The sequence below is a fragment of the Microtus pennsylvanicus genome, chromosome 11 (genome assembly GCF_037038515.1).
Source record: "Microtus pennsylvanicus isolate mMicPen1 chromosome 11, mMicPen1.hap1, whole genome shotgun sequence".
NCBI classification, from domain to species: domain Eukaryota; kingdom Metazoa; phylum Chordata; class Mammalia; order Rodentia; family Cricetidae; genus Microtus; species Microtus pennsylvanicus.
This window is the reverse complement of record NC_134589.1, coordinates 27,799,571-27,812,767: the sequence shown is the minus strand read 5'-3', so window position 1 is coordinate 27,812,767 and position 13,197 is coordinate 27,799,571. Positions and strand designations below refer to the sequence as shown.

Sequence of the window (13,197 nt, the reverse complement as noted above, 5' to 3'; positions counted from 1 at the left end):
TTTTTGAGACAGGGCACCTGTATAGCCTTGGCTGTCCTGTAATTCACTCTGTAGACCAGACTTGCCTCAAACTCAAAGATCCACCTGTCTCTGCCTCCCGGCAGAATGATAAAATTTCAATCATCACAGCAGTTGGGCAGTGAACATCTTCACTGCTTCAAAGCCTTCAACCATTTCTCTTCAATATAATGAAGTTCAAACTTCACTCTCCTGTATCTGCCCACTCACTCCCCTCCCAAGATACCCAAAGGCTTCAGTTGTAACATTACTTAAAATTTCCCAATAACACTCATTTCCTTCAATCTTCTCTCTGCCCTCCCTCAGGCTGATTTCGAACCACGCCTTTAGGTTCCAGTATTTCAAGGTCAATTTGTATGAAAAGGCCTTCTCAAGTCTAGTCAGATACCCCACGCTCTGTGCACCCTCTGGTTTTCTTCACTGTAGTACTCACACTCAGTCATTGCAGTCATTACCAGTTCCTTTTTGTCACTCCACTGACAATCTCAGGCCTGAGGGTTGTGCCTACACAATTCTGCTAGTATTTAAAAAACAATGCAGTTCTGTTGAAAGGAACTGAAGTAGCCATCTCCCTTGGTGAAAATCACATCTAAAGACAGGTGTGCTCTGAGTTTTTATTATTCGTGCTACATATGTATGTAAACACTTGGTCTCCAGCTGTTGGCACTATCTAGGAAGTTTATGAAACCTTAAGAAGGCTGAGCCTTATAGGAAGCATGCTGAGCCAGCTTGAGGTTTTACAGTCTGGGTCCATTTCCTATTCTTTCTCTTCTGCATGGCCAGGTAAAGAATGACTGGCCAGCCTTGTGCTCCTTCTGCCATGGAAGACTGCAACCTTCTGCAACTGTAAACCAAAATAAACCCTTTCCTTCCTTAATTGCTTTCGCTGCGGTATTTTATCACAAGACAAATCAAACCATTAGTAAGCAAATGCACTTTCACTATTTATTCAATATATCATATGAAGGGACACTGTAACTAAAGGTTTCTCTCCCACCTGTCAGTTCCCAAATAATCACTCTGAAGCTTAATATTAATTACAAACTGTTCTATTAGCTCAGGCTTATTATTAACAACTTAAACTAACCCATTTCTATTATTCTATATTTTAGCATGAGGCTTGTGGTTTGTTACCTTACATCTTGCTACTCCAGCTCTTCCAGATGCCACCTTCTTCTTCTTCCCTGTATCTTTGCTTGGATTTACTGCCTGGCTATTGCCCAAATCAGTTTCTTTATTAACCAATGGTAAGACATATTCATAACATACAGAAGGGCACCCCACATCAGGACTAGTTCACTCGAACATGTGGCTCTGGCAGACCTTCCCCTTCTCTCCATTCCCTCTGCCTTACTAAAAACCGTTAGATGACATTCCTAAAGCTAGCCACCAAGGTCTATTCAGTTATTAGCTGTTTCTCCCTCCTGAGGCTGACTACCAAGGACCAGTTATTGAAGTTCTTAAGTCCAGCAATCAGAAGCCCCCTTTGGTTCACCTAATTAATATGCCCAATTAAAATTAAACATTTCACCCTAACACAGGGCTTCTCATTTTATCTTTATAAACCACCATTTGTATTTGTCACATCTGTCTTCTCTCTATCCAGAGGCAGTCCTTTGTCTCTCTGGAAAAATATCCCTGCCCCCTTTCACTCATCCCATATGTCCTTTACCACTGCATCCTAGTCCATTCTAACACTGACCTCCCCTTTTCCTCATTTTTTTTACATTAGTCATAAACTGGTCCAGTAACTCAGGCTTCTTATTAACTAATTTTTATAACTTACATTAGCCTGTAATTTTTGTCTGAGTTGGACACATGGCTTGGTACCTTTTTCAGCGAGGCAATCACATCTTGCTTCCTCTGAGGCTAGGTCACGACTGCGGACTGCGCTTCCCACTTCCCAGCATTCTCGTTGCCCTACCTCTACTTCCTGCCTGGCTATTGGCCAATTAGCATTTTATTAAAATACAAGTGACAGGATAAAAGGCCCCACCCCCCCTTTAAAAAAAAACAAAAACAAGAACTCTGAATCCAATCTCCCTTGTTTAGCTTTCTTTCTGACCATTCTCTATAACAACTTGTAACCAACATTCTAAACAAAGGAAAATATCCATAGTCCATTTTCTGGGAATGTGAGCCTAGTTTTCCTCCCACAGGGCAGGAACCCTGATTGCTCTTCCGGCTGGGGGTGGGGGGGGACTTAATTGGGGGAGGGGGAGGGAAATGGGAGGCGGTGGCGGGGAAGAGACAGAAATCTTTAATAAATAAATAAATTAAAAAAAATTACACCTGCAAGGTCATTTGCTGCTGTTTTCTGACTGAGTCAGAAAGCAGTCACTTTAACTTTTGTTCCCTGCTTAATAAAGGATTTCTCTGTGAAATCAGGTGTTTGTATGTGCTTCGTGCCTAATCCCAGGTCGGGGAGGAAGCCCCCAACTGTTCAGGGATCTCCATTACATCTTTGTATTTTAGAGATACAAGATAAATTTAAGACAGGTACTATAGAACCACCTCAAACAATGGGGGGGGGGGGGGTATCTGAACTATTCCACCCAGCAGGGAAGCTCTTTTAAGCAAAAGTAAACAACTCAAGGTAGCTTCAGGAAGTCTCTAAAACTGACCAGATTCAGAGGACATCTCCCCAAAACCCAAAATAAAAGTTCATATAGTGCCTTTCAGACTAGTAGAGCTGAGCTGCAAAGACTCTCAGATAAGACAAGCAACAAAGAAGCCTCTGTGGTCAGACCAATAGCCAGAAGCCAGAAAGAAGCAAAAACCAGCCGAGTTGCCCAGAAGGGGTTTAGACTGAGTCTCTAGAAAAGAACACTCTTCAACCTGTTGAGCCGCCTGCAGGCATTTAATATTTAATAGTATGGTATCATGGACTACACTAATTTTAAAAAGTGTTTGCTTGTTTATTTTTGTATGTATGTGGGTGTGCATATGCTATAGCATGCATCTGGAAGTTACAAAGCAGCTTGTGAGAGTTGGTTCTCTCTTCCAAATATGGGTCCTAGTGACTGAACTCAGGCTGTTAGGTTTGGCAGTGCTGATCCATCTGAGACCCATCCCCTGTAGACACTAATTTTATACCTTTAATTTTCCCTCCCAAACTGAACCTCTTCCCCACCTCAGGCACTGGGGGAATTTTTTTCCCCAAGTAAGAACACGGACAGACATTTTAAGTATTAAGTTTGGGGAAGAAGAAATAGCTCAGCAGTTAAGAGTACTTCCTGCTTTTCTGAAAGATCCAAGTTTGGTTCCCAGCACCCATGTTAGGAAGCTTACAATGGCAGGTAATTCCAGCTCCTGAGGAGTCAAAGCCCTCTTCTGGTCTCCAACACCTGTACACAGTGTGGCAAACATACAATCTTTTTTTTTAAAGTTGTTTGATACTGTCAGTGACAGTATCTGCTAACATCCAAAAAGTTTTAGAAGTACATTTAGTTCAATTCTCCTCATAGTAACCTTTAGCAAACACGTTATGCTTGAATTAAAGTACACGACAAAAGCAACTTCAGTACACTCCTAGAGGCAAGAGGATCACTCAAGACCATCCTCGAAAAATATAAAGACCCTTTCCCGGGCTGGAGAGATGGTTCAATGGTTAAGAGCACTGGCTGCTCTTCCAGAGGACCCGGGTTCAATTCCCAGCACCCACATGGCAGCTCACAACTGCTTGTAGCTTCAGCTCCCTGGAAGCTGACACCTTTACACCAATGCACATAAAATAAAGTTAAATAAATTATTTTTTTAAAAAAGACCCTTTCCCTGCAAATAAAACAACCACATTTAATTGCAGACATTGTAAAAGTCAGTTACACCATCCACAGTTAAATTCACTTTTGGAAGGAGGTTCTGAATGTAAGCCTTCAATTTGACTACACAATTCTTATCACATTAACAAATACTAAAAGCTCCAAATTAGACTTTGTAATCTTCTATATACAGCTTCTAAGGGCTTCTCTGGCAACACTAAAATCTTCCACTTGGATCCTAAAGTACTTACCCCAGGCAGTTACAATCGCAAGCTTTCCTCATTACTAAGGTGTTAACACCAATCAAAGGTAGGACAAACTGCTTAATGCAAAACCACCAGTGGCTGTAAATATGCAAAGCACAAACACGCACGTGTTAATGAATCCTTGAAAGAGTTGCTGTTGGGTGAAAACTACTCTCAAAGAGCCTGAAAAGCACTAACACTACTACACTAAGCAAGACTCAACAAGGGTAGGGCTTGTGTTTTTTTGCCACTCCCCATGAAAGCAAACATCAAGACAGCTCAAATAATAAAGGTGTTTGCAACTAAGCCAAAAGACCCAAGATCAACCTCTGGAGCCCACAAAGAAGGACAGAACCAAAATCAAACAGGTTGCCTATCCTCTGACCTTCACAAAAGTGCTTACTCTAGCAGTGTGCATATGAGTGCATACACACACACACAAAGTAAAATAACTGTACCCAAGAATATTCTTGACATGCTTATAAACCCAGCACTGGGGAGGTAGAGGCTTGAATATCACGAGTTTAAGGTTGCTCTGTTACACAGAACCCAGTCTCTTAAAAAAATAAGTTTTATAAAGCAACACTTTTAAACGTACAGATGAAATTAACTTTAACAATGTACTTTCCTAGCACTTGAAAGTAGAGGCAAGAGCACACATTCAAGGTCATCTTCAGCTAAGTATCATATTCTAGCAAAGTTCCGTCCCCCAATTAAAAAAAAAAACAGAAGCAAGCTAGATGGTTCATCTTGTAAAAGGTATTTGCTGCCAAATCTAATGATCAAACCCCTGAAACCCACAGGTGGAGAGAACATTCTTAAATTGTCCTCTGACACACTCACCCATCCCCACACCCCAATAAATATAAGAAGATTTTTAAAATCACTGTGCTAGGCTGGAGGGATATAGAAATATGCAATTAAAATAAATTACCCGGTCAGTCAAATAAGGCTATCTTACAACTAAAGTAATTAAGAGTACTTGTGCACACGCCTTTAATCTCAGCCCACGGGAGGCAGAGGCAGTTGGATCTCTGTAAATTCGAGGCCAGCCTGAAACAGAGTTCCAGGACTAGGGCTGTTACTAGAGAAATTGTCTAGAAAACCAAGCCCCCACCCCCACACAGAGAGAGAGAGAGAGAGAGAGAGAGAGAGAGAGAGAGAGAGAGAGAGAGAGAGAGAAAAGAAAATGGAAAAAAAGTAAAGTACTTGCTGTTTGGTTCTTAGCACTTACATAGTAGCTCACAACCATCCACGCTCCAATTCCAGTGGGGTCCTATTCCCTCTTCTGGCATTCACATGGTAGACACACATATTCAGGCACTCATACAGCACACAAGATAAATGTGTATGGGATGTGTATAAATACAAATACATTTTAGAAAGCCTATCTTAGAACTACTATTAACACTAAGGTGAAGTTTCCCCTGCCCCCCCCCATGGTTCAGTTCAGTAGTTAAGGACACTGCCTGTTCTTCCTGAGGGCTAGGGTTCAATTCCCAGCAACCAGGAGGCAGAGCACGACTGACTCTAATTCCAGTTCCAGAAGTTCTGAGGCACATATACATGCAGGCAAAACATATATATTAAAAATAAATGTTAAAAAAAGACAGGGCCTCACTATGTAGCTCTGGGTAGCCTGGACCTTCCTATATAGACTAGATTGGTCTAGAATCAAAGAGTGCTGAGATTAAACACACACACAAATACCGCCATCCAAATTTCTATTCTGACTGCTAAATATATGTGTGTGTGTATATATATATATATATATATATATACATACATATATATATATACAAATAATTGGAACTTAATCTTTTTTCCCCTTTGCTTTGAGACAGGGTTAACCTAAGCTAGCCTGGAACTCTGATTTACTTTTGCCACCAGGGTGCTAAAATTACAGGCACACACTACATCAGGCTTGATTTCCATTTCCACGTCTTTTTTTGGCATTTTCTCATCCTTATTCCAAAAAAGTAAAAACAAAATGATTTGCCCAGTTATGTGGCTTTTCTCCATGTAATCCAAGTACTGCAAAGAAGAGATTTTCAACTACGAGTCAGAGAGACGGCTCTCTCTCTGCCACAAAGCCAGAGGCCCTATATCCAAACCCCCCCATCTACCCACACCCACCAAATACAATAAAAAACTTTAAGAAGAAAAGTTCCCAAATGGAGTAAAAATGCAAAGCTATGTTGCAATATTAGGCAGTAGTGATATGATAATGAACCCTTTACATTCAGATGCTGAGTTTGTCCATCCCTTTGGAGTTTCTATTAGCAATCGAAAGCACAGCATCTGACACACAAGTAACACCAAGAGCTTCCTTCCCCACGTTTACTACACTCTACACTATCTGCACTATTTAGAAAAGTCACAGGCAGGCAGTGGTGACATAGGCCTTAAACCCCAGCACTTGGGAAGCAGAGGCAGGGAGATCTGTGCGTTTGAGGCCAGCCTGGCATACATAGGGAGTTCCAGGATAGCCAAAGATACACAAAGAAACCCTGTTTCGAAAAACAACAAGAAGAAAAACAGAAGAGAAGGTAGGCAGGCAGGCAGGCTTTTCCTCGTGAGGACCACCAGCACCACCCCCTAACTCTGAAAACAGGAGTTTGAAATGTCAATTAAATGCCTGGAAATTCTTGAAATCAGAATACAATGCAACTTCGACATTAAAGGCATGAAATACTTTGATGACAATCACTAAATGTTCTATCAATAAAAAGCATTAAAACCAAAGGGAAAGCACATCTATGGCTGAGATGACGTCAAAACCTCATTACTTTCACCACTGCGAAGTCATAAACTTATCCACTTAAATTACCATGTGCTATTCTTCACAATGTGCTCAAAACTAAGATGTAAAGAAAGAAATTACTTTTCACTTTAATCCGGACCACAAAAATCCTATTTGTTCTTCAGGGGAAAAAAAAACATAATTTTTCTAGCCTTGGCTGCTGTTTATTTTTGAGAGTTTCTGGCTAGCCTTGAATACACCAAAATCCACTTTCCTCTGCCTCCCCAGTACTGGGATAAAAGATGTGTGTGCCACCAAGCCCAGCTGATGTTTCCTAACTTTTTCAAAAGCTTACACTGAGCCGGGCAGTGGCGGCACACGCCTTAAATCCCAGCACTTGGGAGGCAGAGGCAGGGAGATCTTTGAGAGGCCAACCTGGTCTATGGAGCAAGTTCCATGACAGCCAGGCCTACAGTGAAAAAATCTTGTCTGGAACAAACAAGACAAAACAAAAAAGCTTAGATAGAAGAGTTAAGTGAGCCCGGCAGTGATGGCGCAAGCCTTTAATCCCAGAGGTAGAGACAAGCGGAGGTCTGTGAGTTCCAGGCCAGCCTGGAATATGAGACCTAGTTCCTGGACAGACTCCAAAGCCAGAGAAACCCTGTTTCCAAAAACAAAACAAACAAAAAAAAAGAGTTAAGTGCGGTGGGGAGACAGAGAAATTCACTGTGACAGAGGCCAAGGAATGCCAACAGGGTCAAGACATAACCAAGAGCCTAGACTAATAATGTGACAATGATGGGGACAATAAACACTTAAAAATCCACAGATGTTGAAATCAATCACAAATACATGGGTTGATATGATTAACAGCCAACACCATAAATTATACCTAAGAATACTTTTATACTACTCTGGAGTCAGGTACCACCTCCATACAACCTTAGTCACACACTTTTTTTTTTTTTTGGTTTTTCGAGACAGGGTTTCTCTGCGGTTTTGGAGCCTAACCTGGAACTAGCTCTGTAGACCAGGCTGGTCTCGAACTCACAGAGATCCGCCTGCCTCTGCCTCCGCAGAGAAACCCTGTCTCGAAAAACCAAAAAATAAAAAATAAAAATAATCATGTACCCCCACTTCATTTTTCTCCATTGCAAAAGAGAAATTTTTACATTACTCAAACCCTGTGTTTGAAAACAATGCATAATTCCCTTTCCTGAAAGGCCTATCTATCTTAGCCAAGCGTGGAGACACCTGTAATCCCAGTACTCTGGAAGCTAAGCAAGGATTTCAAGTTCGAGAACAACCTAACCTACAAAGTGAAACAATGTCTCAACAAAGCCTTTGTTGAACCCTTTCTTCCTATTTTTAATAGCAAGTGATTTCCTTACTGTTTTGATTGTAACTGCAAAGGAAAAACAAAGTCCGTCTATTCTCCGGTTAAGATTTCAAACAGTGTGCTCCACGTTCAAAACTAGATAAAAAAAAATACTTAAAATACAATATAATATTTCTGAGGAGCCAGCTGCACAGAACCGTGCAAGCTGAAGGGAGCAATAAAAACCAGACGTCGCTTTTGCCGAGTACCAAAAGACCTTGAACGAGCTTTTCCAGCTCTCACCTGCGAAGCTGGAGTTCTAGTGAAGCCCAAGTAGGTAAAAGGCTCCAATGAGTTTATGTGAAAGTAAAAAAAAACCTTGACACGCGCCTACCTGAGGGACTTAAACACAACTGCCATCTAGCAGTATTGCTAAATACAAACACTGTTTACGATAAACTGTATCAAGTTATGACCTGTATCAAATGTCTACTTTCCCAAAGTGTCGAAACGGAACAACCCCTAAACGAGACACTGCCACAATTTCTCCCACTAATAGTGGTCAGAAATCAGGCTAAACACGATGGCTGCACCCAAATAACGGAAGGATTTGCCCTTCTTTTGCATGCGGTAAAAAGCCCGGAGCTCCGGTGTAATAAAAATGAGCTCTTCCTTCCTTTTTCCCGCGTTTCCCGGCCTCACCGAGGTGCTCCTTTCGGCCCCGCCGAGCGCAATCCCGGACTTCCTCCCCAGAACAACAAATCGCCCTATCCCCGGGGTTCGCGCGGAATCCTCCCTCCCGGGCCGCCCTCCCGCCTCCCGCAGCCGTCAGGTGCTCCAGGCGGCACGACCGGGACCCCAAATCGCGCCGAGACCCAGCCTGGCCAGGCCCGCGCCCTCCCTCGCCTCCCCTCCCCCAGGCGCTTGGGCACAGGCCCAAGGCCCAAGGCCCACGGGACTTACACTCTCGTGGTCCCACCGCACGTTGCTGCGCTTCTCATCCGGGGCGAGGTTTCGGTCCCTGCCCATTAACTCATCCAACAATTGCGCGGCCGAAATCATGGTGCTTCCTCCGGGCGGCTGCTCCCACCAGCCCTAGCACCCACGGACGGAAAGGACCAGCCACTTGGTCGCCAGAACCCCCCCTTGGCCCACTCTCAAGCCGAAAAGCCTCTTCCAAAGAGGAGCCGATAAGACAAAATGGCCGCCGCCCGGGCACCTTCCCAGCATGCCGTGCGCCCGCGGAGACACGCCTAGGCCGGGGCGGCGAAGGCGGCGCGACTCCGCCGGCGAGGGGGCGGGACCTCCGGGCCAGGCCGAGGGCAAGTGGGGGCCAGGCGCTGACTCCGCCCCGCCGCGTCTGTGCCCGCCGAGATCTAGCCTCGCTAACGGCCTGCGCTGTCGGCCCCTTTCACTTCGAGAAAAAGCAAGCTTGCTCTGGAGGCTTTGACAGTGCCCCGGAATGGAGAGGATGTCTCTTTGTCCACGTGGTGCCCAGGGTGCCATCTTCCAGCGAGGGAACCGAGATGAGCGAGCTGCGTTCGTGCTCATCCTCCATTTTCCTAGTCGCTATAGTTAGTGCCTCCTTTACCTGGCCGTGTTTCTTTGTCATTGAAGCTGGGGACCTAACCGTGGACCTTACACTTAAACGCTCTACCGCTGTACTAAATCCCCCGACTCCTCTACCTGGTTTTGTCCGGATTTCTTTGATTTTTTTTTTTTTTACGGTGGAAAACCAAGGAATGGGCTAAATGCGGTGTGGGAATTATGTCTTGATACCTCCCATGCAGGAATTTATTTTCCTTCGTTTTGTGTGTGTTGTGCGAGTGTTGCTGTGTGTTCAAATGCTCGTAAAAGGAGGCCAGAGGTCAGCCTCTAGAGTCTATTCCTCAGGAATCATGCACTTTTTTCTTTTTCTTTTTTCTTTTTTTTTTAAAAAAAGAAAGGGTGTGTAACAGCGCATGCCTTTCATCCCAGCACTCGAGAAGCAAAGGCAGGTGGATCTCTGTGAGGCCAGCCTGGTCTACAAAGCGAGTTCCAGGGCTGCCAGGGCTGTGTACAGAAACCCCATCTCGAAAAAACAAGACAACAATAAAAAAGGTCAATTCGGCCATGCATAGTAATGCACGCCTTTAATCCCAGCAATCCAAAATCAAATAAACAAAACTGTATTCTGTTGGGAGCAATAGAACAAACCTGTAACCCCACCTTGGTAGGATGGACAGCATTTTTGTACCAGGTCAGCATGGGCTACTCTGTAAGTCCTTGTCTCAAACAATTTAAGACTAAAAAATAAAAAAATGGGGGTGGGGTCAGAGAAATGGCTAATCTTGATGAGCCTGACAATGAAGTTCCAGCCCCAGGACTCTACTTACACAGTGAAAGGAGAGAATCGACTCTTGAAAGTTGTCCTGTCTTCCACATGTGCATCCCCACACACTGACGCTGGCACATAAAATAGGATGTAATAAAAAAAAATTAAGGTTAAGAAGTGGAGTAATACTCTACCATAGTTAAGGGGCCAGACTGCCTAGGTTTGTGATTCTCAGCAAACCTCTTTCTGTGCCTTTGTTTCCCCGACTGTAAAATAGGGCTTATGTGTCCTCCTCACCATTGCTAGTGAGAAGATCAAGTGAATTGATACACTCTGCCCATTGATAGAGGAGCCCTGTAGGCAGTCTTTCTTTGGACCACCAGCTCCTGAATAAATGATACGGAGACTTTTTATTAATTATTTAAGTGTGGTCTTACTTTAGGATTGTTTCCAACTAGCTTTTAAAACTTATATTAACCTATTTATATTAATCTACACTCTGCTCCTCCATACTGTGTACCCTACTTCCTCTGAATCTAGCTGGCAAATCCCCACCTCAGATTCTTCCCCTGAATTCCTATCTCTACCCATAAGTCCTAACTATTCACTCCTGCCTACCTATTATTCATTCAACTCTTTATTAAACCAATCAGAAAGTGCCTTAGGCAGGTGAGGTAAAAAGGGGACATTTTCACACAGCACTATCAAAAATACCAAAAATGAGACCCAACAGGTTTTTAATTCCTTTATTAGCAAGAGGGAGCGACCCTCTTTATTGTCAAAGGGTAGGAGAGAACGCTCCCCGCAGAACTGACTAAAGAACATAACAGCTCCAACCAAGCAAAATGGGGAAAAGATACCCCAAGCTCAAGACTGATCCTCCTACCTCAGCCTCCTGGTGTGTTAGCATATCAGGCAGGAGCCTTCCCCAACCAGAAATCTGAAAAGTTTACAGTTAAGGAAAGCAAACAAACAAGCAAAACAAACAAACAAAAATAGTTTAGAAAACATGAAATTGGTAACATTGAAGAACACTGTTGAAAGTCTGGTAGGCAAGAAACTTTTTAAAACATTCTTGAGTCTCATAAGTGGGAGCTGGACTAGGATGGGTTGAAAAATTATAGAGAAGCAAACTCCAAAAAGGCTAAAATAGAGCACTTGGGAAGCTGAGGCAGGAGAACCAGAAATTCAAGGTCATCCTTGGCTCTGTAGTTCAAAGCCTACCTGGGCAGACCGAGAAAAACCGCAGGCCTCTCCACAGTCCCACTGGAATTTTCCAAGGTCACAAACAATCTAAGGTTAGACTCACACCTTTTGGTCCGTTCTTACCCATTCTATTGCCTGTGAATCACTCAGCACTGATCCACCCACCCATCTGCTTTTCCTCCCACAGGATTACAGTTATTCACACTCAAGCTCCTTAGAGATTTTCTCTCCTTTCCACCATTAGAATTCGGAGTGTTCTTCAGAGTTCTGTCTGGCTGTCTTCTCTTGGTACTCACCAACTCTCTTGGGGTTATCTCTTCTGTTCCTATAACTTCAGCTAACACTTTTTGCTGATGAGTGCCAAACCCCAACTTCCAGGCCAGATCTCCTTTCTGCATTTAGCATCCATACCCACCCCCTAGACTGAGCCACTCCACTTACAGGAAAGTTAGAAAAAAGAAACAGAAACAGAACAAAACAAAACAAAGAAAGAGCTTCCTAGGCCAGAAGTATAGCTTCATGGCAGATGAAGCTACCCTGGCACTGTGAAGCCCTGGGTTTGATCCTCAGCACCAAAAGAGATAAATACAAACAAAAACAAATAGAGATCCTTGGACAGTTCAAGTCACTAGATTAAAAAGTGCATTCTGGGCTCAGGAGATGGCTAAGTCAGGAAGGTGCCTGCCAAGAATGCGTGAGGACCTGGGTTTGGACGTTGTCATAGTTTGCTTTTTATGCTGTGATAAATACCAGGACCAAAAGCAACTTAGGGAAGAGGGTTTATTTCAGCTTTCAGTTTACAGACTATCATAAAGGGAAACCAGGGCAGGAAGAAGCCAAGCAGGGCAGGAACCTAGAGAGAAGTCTGTGGAGCTGTTCTCCTGGCTCACACTCAGTTGCCTTTTTCTTTCTTTCTTTCTTTCTTTCTTTCTTTCTTTTATTTATTTGTTTTGCTTTATTTTATGTGTATGTGCGTTTTGCCAGCATGTATGTCTGTGCATATGTATGTGCATGCTTAGACCTGCAGAAGCCAGAAGAGGGCATCTCATTCCCTGGAATTGGAGTTATAGATGATTGTGAGTCACCATGTTGGTGCTGGGAATTAAATCCTGAGTCTCTTCAAGGGCAGTAAGTGCTCTTAACTGCTGAGTTATCTCTCCAGCCCCCCATCTTTTTTTTTTAATTCTCCTGATATAATCCTTTTAAGGAAAGAAAATTTAAAAACTCTTCTCTTTGAAACACATAAATTTTGGAGGGCAGTCACCACCTAATCCTTGTTGCTGCTGCTGCTGTTGACTCGTTTGCTTTTTTCCAGTTCTCAGGATGGAAGCCTTGTTTGGGTCACTACGTTACCCCTACACTATACCACCAGTTACTACTATCTTTTTAAATGACCCCCCCCCTTTTTTTAAAGACTACTCTTTCTTTCCATGTCACTCAGATTGTGTTAAAAGACAGAGTTCTAATGCCATTGCCATGAGCCTCAGATGGAGCACCACGCTGGATCTAAGAATTAAATTTTAAATTGGGGAAATAAACAAAAGTATAAGCTCAAGCAGAGTTCCAATTTGCCACTGGGGTCAATTTAAGTG

At 43.3% G+C, this 13,197-nt stretch overlaps 1 protein-coding gene across 5 annotated transcripts in view; it reads right to left on the bottom strand.

Moving 5' to 3' along the window:
* Luc7l3 (LUC7 like 3 pre-mRNA splicing factor) overlaps positions 1-9,320 on the bottom strand; it is a 35,661-nt gene extending 26,341 nt beyond the window's left edge. For all 5 annotated transcript variants that reach the window (XM_075991080.1, XM_075991079.1, XM_075991078.1 and 2 more), the window contains exon 1: positions 9,049-9,320. In XM_075991080.1, the coding sequence (XP_075847195.1) occupies positions 9,049-9,147 (99 nt within the window). In that variant the 5' untranslated portion in view covers positions 9,148-9,320. The remainder of the gene's footprint in view (positions 1-9,048) is intronic.
* Positions 9,321-13,197: the final 3,877 nt, after the last annotated feature.